Genomic DNA, 9644 nt, shown 5'->3' with positions numbered 1-9644 from the left:
AATTGTCCAAGCCAGGGGCTGCCCCTGGTTCATTGCTGCCCTCACCTATGGATTGCTGCCAAAATGCACGTGAGGGTGGCTGCCCTCCTCCTCCTCCTCCTCCTCCTCGCAGTGCTCACGGCATCGGGGGTTATCCTGGGCCTCTCCATAGCTCTGCGTCCGCTCTCCTCACCTGAGCCAGCCTGGATCTCACCTGGCACGTGAGCCCTGTCCATAACCCACCGTATTTAAGATCCCATGAATCCCCCATGTTCCATCCTGGGCAGGTTTGCGTCAGCACAGGTTTTCCCCAAATCTTTCCCTGCAGCAGCAAGAGGTGGACAGTGTCCTGAAAGAGAGCTCGTGCTGAAAGCATCCTTGGGCTCCTGCTAACATCTCTTAACTGTTGGGCAAGCCCCTGTTTCTTCGAGGAGGTCGCAGGGAGAAGGCTATATTTGGACACATCTCTGCCCAGAGCGGCTGTTTAGGACTGGGGGAATCGGACTGTGACCCTTTGCGATGAGCCCAGACTCTGTGTATATTCATGCCGGCTGCGAGCAGACAGCATTTTTATTAGCTGGGTATTTGGGCTCTGTGTTTCCCTGCCCTGAGCCGCTTGCTTCCCTGGCTTCTCACTGAATTTGGGGGGGAGTCCCAGGGAGCACGCCAGCCTACAGAGACTGGCACGCTTGGCTCTGTGCAGCTCCCGTGTGCGCTATCCTTCCCCAGCAAAATTGGGGATGCTGGTGCCGATGCGATGCTTGGCAGCCTCCCCTTTTTTTTGAGCAAACAACCTCCTGCGGCCGGGTTAGAAATGTTGCTGGCCGGGGGCAGGGCCGGGTGTTTATCCCGTGCTGCTGGCCGTGCTCCAGCCATGTTCGTGCAGCCGCCTCCCCGGGCTGGGAGCTGGCGGCCGGGGCCGGGGTCACGTCCCCCCCCCGTCCCCCCCCCAGGCAAGGGGCTTCCTTGCTCCCCCCGCCCCGAGCTGTGGCTGTATCGGGGGTCCTGCACCCCTATTGCTGGTGTATGCCCCCCACCCAGCACCCCGTAATTCTTAATTTCTAGTGCAGGGGGGTCACTGTGCTGGGGGTGATGCTGTGTCCTGCCTGGGGCTGGACTGGGCTGGGTGACCCCAACCCTTGGGCAGGGGGGTAGTTTCGGGGGGAAATCCGCACCGGACGGGGAGGTGGAGGCTGCGGGTCGGTCCCTTTTCGGTGAGGCTGCAGGTATTGACCCCATCTCTGTGCTAACCAGGGGCCGGCAGCACCAGCCCTTTGCTCCCTGGTATAAATCATTTACCTGCCTGCGACCTTCGCTTCAGCCCCCAGCCCGGGAAGGGTCGAGGGGCCAGGGGGTTTGGTGGGGTTTTTTTTTTTTGGGGGGTGGGGGGGTGATCCCATGTCTCGGAGCAGGCTGATACAGCTGTGCGGGGGTCCCGCAGCATCCCGTTCCCCTCTCCCTACCGCGTGCACCCCACCGTCCCGGCTCCACTTTGGCCCCTTTATCTGCTGCGTGCTCCTCTTTGGTGGGTCCCTGTGCAGGGCTGGGAAGGCAGCCCAGTGCCGCCAGGAGGAGGAGGAGGAGGAGGAGGAGGAGGGGTGGGGAGAGGCCATGCCGGAGCTTTGCCAGATGTGGGAAAGGAGAGAAGGGGGGAACGCTTTCGCCGCCGCTTCCCGCCGCGTTGGGGACCCCCACCCCTCCCCACCCCCTTTTCCCAATCCTAGAGCCGCCACGCTCGCTACCGGAATGCCACCGCTCGCCCCGGCTAAGCGAGCCAGCCTCGCGGCGAGCATCCCTGGGCCAGTTCGTCCCCCCATGGCGGCTTGGGTGGGTGGGTGGAGAGTCGGGTGCCGATGGCTTTTTCCCCCCGCAGCGTTCCCCGCTCTCGCCTCCCTCCACCCCCCGCATTGTTCCCGGCCCGGCGGGCGGGAGGAGGAGCAGGGCCAAGGGCCAGCATGCGGTAGGCGCCCGTGCCGCCGAGGCAGGCAGGAAGGCAAGGCAGGAAAGGCAGGCGTCGGGAAGCGTGCCGTCGGCTGGAGCCGCCTGTCATGTTGGTCAAGCTCTTCTTCCAGGCTGCCTGTGTGTCCCTGTTCTTCCCGGGCGGCCAAGGCAGGGTGTACCCCGGGAGGAAGAAGCCGGTCAGCTTTGCCGTGGAGAGGTAGCCGGGTTTCCCCCCCCCCCCCCCCCCCATTTTATTTTTTTATTTTATTTTTTCCTTCTCCTTCTCCCAGCTACACCTGGGGACGGCAGCGTGCCGTGCCGAGCTCCGGCCATCCGTCCCCTCGGCTTGTCTTCGGGGTTCTGGCCGTGCCTCCCATCCCAGCCGGAGGGGCTGGTCCCTCCCTCTGCCCGGGGGTGGCCGGGATGAGGGGAGCGTGACCCTCGCAGGGGGTCCTGCTCCCCGCATCCGTATCCTGCACCCCGTGTCCTACTGGGGGACGTTCCTCCCCTGTCACCGCGTGCTGGGCTGTTCGGACTGGATGGGGCAGGGTCCTCTCCTTCCGTCCCACCTTGTTTTGGGGTCACACCGCCACCCCGGCGCGCCCCATTCCTGCCTCCCCCTCCATGCCGTGCTCTGCCACCCGGGATGGGATGGCCGCGGGCACGTCGCGACCGCTCCTGCGTTATCCCCCTTCTCCTCGCGTTCCCGAGGCGGAGGATTCCCCGCCGGCTGGAGGAGCTCCCCCGGGACCTTTGCTCTCTGTCCTGGGGGCTCGGGGTAGGGTGGTCTCAGCCTCTCGTCGGTCACGCAGGCGCCGCGTCGGGCCCCACGTCTGCTTCTCGGGCTTCGGCAGCGGATGTTGTCCCGGGTGGATGCTGTCTCCGGGCAGCGGGCAGTGCACCCTGCGTGAGTACGGACTCGGGGGGCACGGGGAACGGGTGGGGGGTCCCTGCCCTCCTAAGAGTCGCCTGTCCCCGCTCCCTGCAGCGCTCTGCTCCTTCGGCTGCGGCAGCGGCTTGTGCATCGCTCCCAACCTCTGCTCGTGCCCCGATGGAGAGCAGGGCATCACCTGCCCAGGTACCCACCCGCTCCTGCTGGCGGTCGTGCCGAAAGCCGGGACCCCCGGGCTTTCCTGGCGGGGCACGTTGCTCCTCGTCACCTCTCCTTGCAGCATCCCCCAGCACAGTCCCCATCCTCGGCAGGGGTAGGGATGCTGCCGGGGTAGGGTGCAGGTCCCTGGGGGATCCGGGGAGCGGGTACCACAGCGCAGGGCTGGGGTGGGAGGTGGCATCGGTGCCCTGTGGACCCCCTGTCCGTGTTTCAGAGCCACCGGGGACGTGCGGGGAGTACGGCTGCGACCTCTCCTGTAACCACGGCGGGTGCCAGGAGGTGGCCCGCGTCTGCCCGCTCGGCTTCTCCATGGTGGAGACGGCCAACGGCGTCCGCTGCACCGGTGAGCCGGGACGGGGAGGTCCCAGTGGGATGGGGGGCTCCCGGCGGCGGTGGCAGCCCCCCATCTCCAGCTCTCTTCTTTCATCCCTAGACATCGACGAGTGCCTGAGCGCTGCCTGCGAGGGTCTCTGCGTCAACACCGAGGGCGGCTTCGTCTGCGAATGCGGCCCCGGCATGCAGCTCTCCGCCGACCGCCACAGCTGCCAGGGTACGTGGGGGCCAGGGGACTGGGCAGGGAGCAAGTGGGGGCCAGCCGGGGCTGCTGACCCTCAGCCCTTGGCCCCCCCAGATACAGACGAGTGTCTGGCCACGCCGTGCCAGCACCGCTGCAAGAACAGCATCGGCAGCTACCGCTGCTCCTGCCGGCCCGGCTACCACCTCCACGGGAACCGGCACTCCTGCGTGGGTGAGCACCGCGTGCCGGTCCCCTCTTCCCTCTCCATGCCGCCAAGCCCAGGGGACGGAGGTGGCCGTTGAGCGCGTTGTCACGGTGCTGCCGCCTCGTCCTTATCCTCGCATGGGCCGCGTTGGAGGGGACGGCTCGGTGCTCCAGGCTCCCTCCTGAGCTGATTCCCGGGGTCTAGCACCTCCTGGCCAGACCCCGACAAGTCCCCTTGTCCCCCAGATGTCAACGAATGCCGGCGGCCGGGAGAGCGCCGAGCCTGCCAGCACGCTTGCCACAACACGCCGGGCAGCTACCTCTGCTCCTGCCGCCCCGGGTACCGGCTCAGCGGCGACAGGGTCTCCTGCGAAGGTATCCGGCTCCTTCTCCGGGCTAAGGAAGGGGAGCCGAGCGGGATACCCCCAGCTCCCTGCCTGCCCCAAGTGACGTCTCTTCCTTCCTTCCTAGGCTACCCCAAATCCATCCTGGCCCCATCGCCCATCCTGCAGTCCCTGCAGCATCCGCCCACCCTCGTCCTGCTCCCTCCTGGTTCTGGGGGACCCCTCCCGGCCCCCAGGGGCTCCCCCTCGCCCTACCTCCCTGCCGCAGCACCTGGTACCCAACTCCCTCCCTCCTCTCCCGCCCCGGCATCCCTGGCCACCGAGCCATCCCCGCGTGCCGTGGCAGCCCCCGGTACCTCCACCCCATCCGCCCCTCGCTGCTGGTACCGGGGGGCTCCCCGGGAGCCCGGGGCTCGCTGGATAGATCCGGGCTGCCGGAGCTGCGCTTGCCAGGTAAACCCCCCCGTCCTTGCCCGTGCCTCTCCCTGCCGCACCAGCCCGATGTCGGGCTGAGCCCACGCGTGCCCTTGCAGGGAGGACGAGTGCTCTGCGAGGCCGTGAGCTGCCCCGTGACCTGCTCCCACCCGCTGCCCACCCCGGCCGGGGGCTGCTGCCCCAGCTGCTCAGGTGAGACCTTGGTTTCCCCCCCCCCCCCCAGCCCTGCTGCCCGGGGTAGCCCACCCTAACCCGCCTGCCTTGCAGGCTGCCTGCACGATGGGGTGTCCCGGGCCGAGGGTGACGTCTTCTCCCCATCTGATGGGAACTGCACCGTCTGCGTCTGCCTGGTGAGCCCGTGCCATCCCAGAGCGGGATGGGGATGGGAGCATCCCCCCGCATCCCTGCTAAGCTGCGCGCCTCCGGGGCGATGGAGCGGGATGCGCTGGGGGGGGGGATGATGCCCCGGCATCGTTCCCCCATGGCGGGGAAAGGGTACGTCGCCCCTCGGGTGCTCGGTGACAGCCCCGCGCTCTCCTCGGCAGGCTGGTAACATCTCCTGCATCTCCCCCGAGTGCCCCCCGGGTTCCTGCCCCAGCGCCTCGCCGGCCGACTGCTGCTCCTGCCAGCCAGGTTGGTCCCCTGGGACCCCCAGCCCGTGGGGTGTGTGGGGTTGGGGGGGGGGAGCCCAGGGGTCTGCTGGGGATGGGGGTTAGGAGTGGGGGTTCGGCAGAAGCCGTGCTTTCCTCCCTGACCCCAGCCCCGGCTCCGCTGCCTCTCTCCTCCCCCAGCAAAGTGCAGTTTTCGGGGTCGCACGTACGCACACGGCGCCCGGTTCAGCCTGGACGGGGACGACTGCACCACCTGCGTCTGTCGGGTACGTCCCGGGAGGGCTGGGGGGGTCCCTGGGGTTGGGGTCCCCAGGGATGCTCCAGGGCTTCCCCACACCATCCTGCTGGGAGGGAGGGAGGGGGCAGAATCCAGCCTTTGCTGGGGGGGCCGAGGCAGGATGGGTGGGCAGGGGGCTGGGTCAGGTTGTGGGGTCAGCGGGTGACGTGTCCCCTTGTCCCCAGGGCGGCGAGGTGGAGTGCTCCTTTGCCCCCTGCCCCGTTCTGGATTGCCCGCAGCACCAGCGGCACCTGGGCCCCGGGCAGTGCTGCTTCACCTGCCGGGACCCCCCGGCCCCCGCCGGTGAGCCCGTGTTGGGGGGCACCTGGGGACAGGCAGGGTGGGACTTGGGGGGGGGGGGGACGGGGACGGACACCACAGCTGGGGGCAGGGAGAGAGGGATGCAGGGGACATCTGCGGATGGGTAGGGTGGGATGTGGGGGATGCTTGGGGATGGGGAAGGTGGGAGGTTGGGAATACCTGGGCACAGGGAGGGTGGGATGTAGGGGACAGCTGGGGACAGGGAGGGCGAGGGGAACTGGGGGGGAGCTGGATGTGGGGGTGCGGAGGGACTGGCAGGGCATTGGGGGGGGGGCTGCACAGCCGTGGGGTTTGGAGACGGGGAGTGGGTACAGGATGGGGACGGCACACGTGTCCAGCAGTGCACGTACGTGCCTGAGCGTGCATCAGGAGGGTGAAGGGCTGGGGGTGCCTGTGTGTCCCCCCCGTGTTCGCCCCTCCCCAAGGTTGCTTCGTGGATGATAACGGGGTGGAGTTTCCCATCGGACAGATCTGGTCTCCGGGCGATCCCTGTGAGTTATGCATCTGCCAGGTGAATGAGAACCTGCTCTGCTTCACTCCTCCTACCTGCCCCTGCCCCGGCGCACGGCTCCTGTCCCCCTCCTTCCCTCTGGATGCCAGGCTGCTTGTGGCCGCGGTCCCCAGCAGCTCCCTGGCTTCGTGGGCTTTAAACCCCTGCGATTTTTGGGCAGCCTGAGGTCTCTGTCAAGGGCTTCTCCCCTGCAGGCAGACGGCTCGGTGAGCTGCAAGCGGACGGACTGCGTGGAGACCTGTCCTTACCCCATCCGCATCCCCGGGCAGTGCTGCCCCGACTGCTCGGCAGGTGATGGTTGGAGGGGTGCTGGCTCCATCGCGTCCCCTCTGCGTCCCCTGCTCGTGGTCCCGGGCAGGATCAGACCCAGCAAGCCTGGGCTTAAGCAGAGAGGTCTCCCGGGGGTCCCCGAGCCACCTGGGGATCACAAGTGCCCCTCTTCTCCCCGCAGGCTGCACCTACATGGGAAGGATCTTCTACAACAACGAGACCTTCCCCTCCGTCCTGGATCCCTGTCTCAGCTGCATCTGCCTGGTGAGCGCCGCACCGGGGACCGCGAGATGTTTTTGGCTCCTGCCCCGTGGGCTGAGCCCCAGTTTTTTCCTCCATTGCAGGAAAAAGCTCCCGGGCGTTTGCGGGGCTGCCCCTTTTTTTCCCCAGCCCACCCCGGCGGGCTCTAACGCCCGGTCCTCGCGCGTCTCTCCCGTCTCTCGCAGCTGGGCTCGGTGGCCTGCTCGCCCGTGGACTGTGCCATCTTCTGCACCTACCCCTTCCATCCCGAGGGCGAGTGTTGCCCCGTCTGTAACGGTAGGAACTGGGAAAACTGGGGGGGGGGGAGGAGCAGGGGACCCCGTCCCTGTCCCCCCCCCCAGCCTGGCGAGCCCCCCACCACGCACTGAGCGCTGCCTCGCTCCCCGCAGACTGCAACTACCAGGGTAGGAAGGTGGTGAACGGCCAGACCTTCACCCCCGAGGGACAACCCTGCACCCGCTGTACCTGCCAGGTGAGCGGGATGCCGGTGCCCATGGCAGAGGGGGACCGGAGAGGAGGGGGGGGGTGCGGAATGGCAGGGATGGCTCACCCCCACCTTCGCCCCTCGCTGCCAGCTCGGGGAGGTGAGCTGCGAGAAGAGGTTGTGCCCCCTCTCCTGCGCAGAGCCCGCCGTGATGCCCGCTGCCTGTTGCCCACCCTGCCAAGGTAACGGGGATGCCCGAGCTCTGGGATGCCGGTGGCGGGGTCTGGCTTGGGACCCCCCCCTGCCCTGCGGGACACAGCTGTGCTGCGGCACCCCGGGGCGGCTGGGTGCCCCCGGCGCAGGCCTGGGGGGCTCCCCCGGGGGAGAGGTGGGCGCTAACCAAAAGCACCTTTCCGTTAGCCACAGATGTCCGGCTCCCGCTGCGGCGCAGCCCCCCATCCCCGTCCCTGTCCCTGACCCACAAGGACTCACCGGCTGGCACCCCGCACCCCAGCCCCCCCACGTCAACCCAGCCCCCCCGCCACCGCCTGGCCCAGCTTCTGCTCCCCAACACGGCCCCCCTCGGCCCCTCTCCGGGGAACACGGGAGCTGGGGACCCCCCTCTGACCACGCTGAGCCCCCCCGGGCACCCACCGACAGCTGCTGTGCCCCCCGACACCCCCTCTGAGGCCGCAGCCCCCCCAGCTCCTACAGGCAGCCCCAGCTCTAGCCCCGAGGGTCAGGGACCCCCCGGGGACGCGGACCCCTCTGCCGTGCCACCGGCCAGCGGGTAGAGCCCCGGCGGGCACGTGGCTCCCAGGATGAAGAGGAGGAGGAGGTGGATGAAGAAGGAGAGGAGGAGGGGATCTGCAGGACCAGCAGGTCTGGCCCGTCAGGCCCCCGGGGTGGTGGGTGGCTGGGGAGGGGGTGCCAAGCAGACAGGGTGGGCAACAGCATCCCCTCTCCCACGGGTGCATCCCTGCTCCCACGGGTGCACGAGAACTGCCTTGGGGTGCTGGGGTCCCCAGCCCCTCACCATCCCACTGAAGCAGAACTGTGGGGCAGGACCCCCCCCCACCACCACCACCACCATCCCTGTGCCCCCCCAACTCTCTGGGCACAGAATGAGGGGCTGGGAGATGCTCCTGGCTGGGCTGGGGTGCCCTGAGCCAGCCCCCAACCACGGCGTGCACCCCTGGGGTGGGTGCTGCCCCCGGCTCCTGGCGTGGGGAGGGGGCGAGCTGCCCTCCCTGGCACCAATAAAGTCACCCTGGTATTTATACCCCGTCCCCCTACTCCTGCTTGCACCCGCCGGCACGCCGAACCCAGCCACGGAGCTTTCCCTCGGTTGGGGGCTTTGGGGTGAGCGGCCCCCGAGGATGGCGAGGGCAGTGCCGGAGGTGTTTGGCCCCCCCCACCATGAGCGGGGTTTGGGGACTTCGTTGCAGCCAGCCGGGGCCTCTGCAGTCTGACCCCGAGGGAGCAGAGCTGAGCAGGGGGAGAGGGGCTTTCGGGGAGCTGGCGCTGGATTTTGACGGCTCCCGGTTGAGATTTTTTCCAGGGGCTTGACCCGAGCAAAAAGTGCCCAGTCCTGGGAAACGTTTGCAAGGTGCTGAGGCTGGTGCTGGCCCTGCAAAAGGGCTTTGCCCAGGGAGATGGCGAAAAGACAGGTCCGTGGCTCCTGGCAGCGTCACGGGGGTTTCTCCAGGCAGTGTCCAGCAAGGAGAGGTGGTGATTAGTGGCACAAAGCATCTCCAGCACCAGGATGGGACCCAGTGCCGTGGCAGGCACCGTCCCCCAGCCTCCGAAAGTGGGTATCGGATGCTGGCAGGGGCAGAGCCGCAGCCGTGCTCCCATCCTGATCCCTTGTGGTCCCCCACACCTTCTCCATCCCACCCGGCCACCGCCAGCCCCAGCCACCTCATGGCGTGCCCCGTGGTATCTTGGGGACAGAAAGCAGTGGCCCTGGGCCACCCATCTTTACCCGGGGCTGCGTGGAGGCATGCCCCAGCTGTGGATGAGGAGCGCCGGCTGCCCAAAAAAGCCTGCCCGGGTGCCCGGTTGGTGGCACGGCTCTGCCCCCGGCAGCGTGGAAGCTCTTGGTGGCCGTGGGCACCTCCAGCCCCAGATCCACACAGGCACCTGTGTTGTTTGCGGGACCGAGGGCATCATCAGGATGCGGGCAGCGGGTGCCACCCCATCTGCCCACCCACTGGTGTCTATGCCCGGGGACGTGGCAGCAGCGCCGGGGTGGCCGAGCTAGCCCTTCCCAGAGAGACACGGCACAGGGATGCTTCTCTACAGTTTTATTGCACTCGATGGCTGTTGCAGGAGGGGACGGGAGGGCTGGGTAAGGGTCAGCCCTGCCAGCCACCAAGTTGGGGATGCCAGGGCAGCGGGGTGTGCTGCCTGTTCCCGTCCCCAGCACGGAGGCACGC

At 68.0% G+C, this 9644-nt stretch overlaps 1 protein-coding gene across 1 annotated transcript; it reads left to right on the top strand.

The window, feature by feature from the left end:
• The first annotated feature begins 1973 nt into the window (after nucleotides 1-1973).
• On the top strand, nucleotides 1974-8000 carry VWCE (von Willebrand factor C and EGF domains). The gene is made up of 20 exons (XM_049820329.1): nucleotides 1974-2137; nucleotides 2733-2827; nucleotides 2909-2998; nucleotides 3246-3374; nucleotides 3465-3581; nucleotides 3663-3779; nucleotides 3999-4127; nucleotides 4224-4549; nucleotides 4630-4723; nucleotides 4799-4881; nucleotides 5077-5164; nucleotides 5323-5408; nucleotides 5605-5722; nucleotides 6166-6251; nucleotides 6446-6542; nucleotides 6703-6785; nucleotides 6968-7058; nucleotides 7172-7254; nucleotides 7358-7448; nucleotides 7627-8000. The coding sequence occupies exons 1-20, from the start codon at nucleotides 2028-2030 to the stop codon at nucleotides 7998-8000; spliced, it is 2487 nt and encodes an 828-aa protein (XP_049676286.1). The 5' UTR covers nucleotides 1974-2027.
• The last annotated feature ends 1644 nt before the right edge of the window (nucleotides 8001-9644 follow it).

This window comes from Accipiter gentilis, chromosome 17 (genome assembly GCF_929443795.1).
Source record: "Accipiter gentilis chromosome 17, bAccGen1.1, whole genome shotgun sequence".
Lineage (NCBI taxonomy): Eukaryota > Metazoa > Chordata > Aves > Accipitriformes > Accipitridae > Astur > Astur gentilis.
This window is presented reverse-complemented; position numbering and strand designations above follow the sequence as displayed.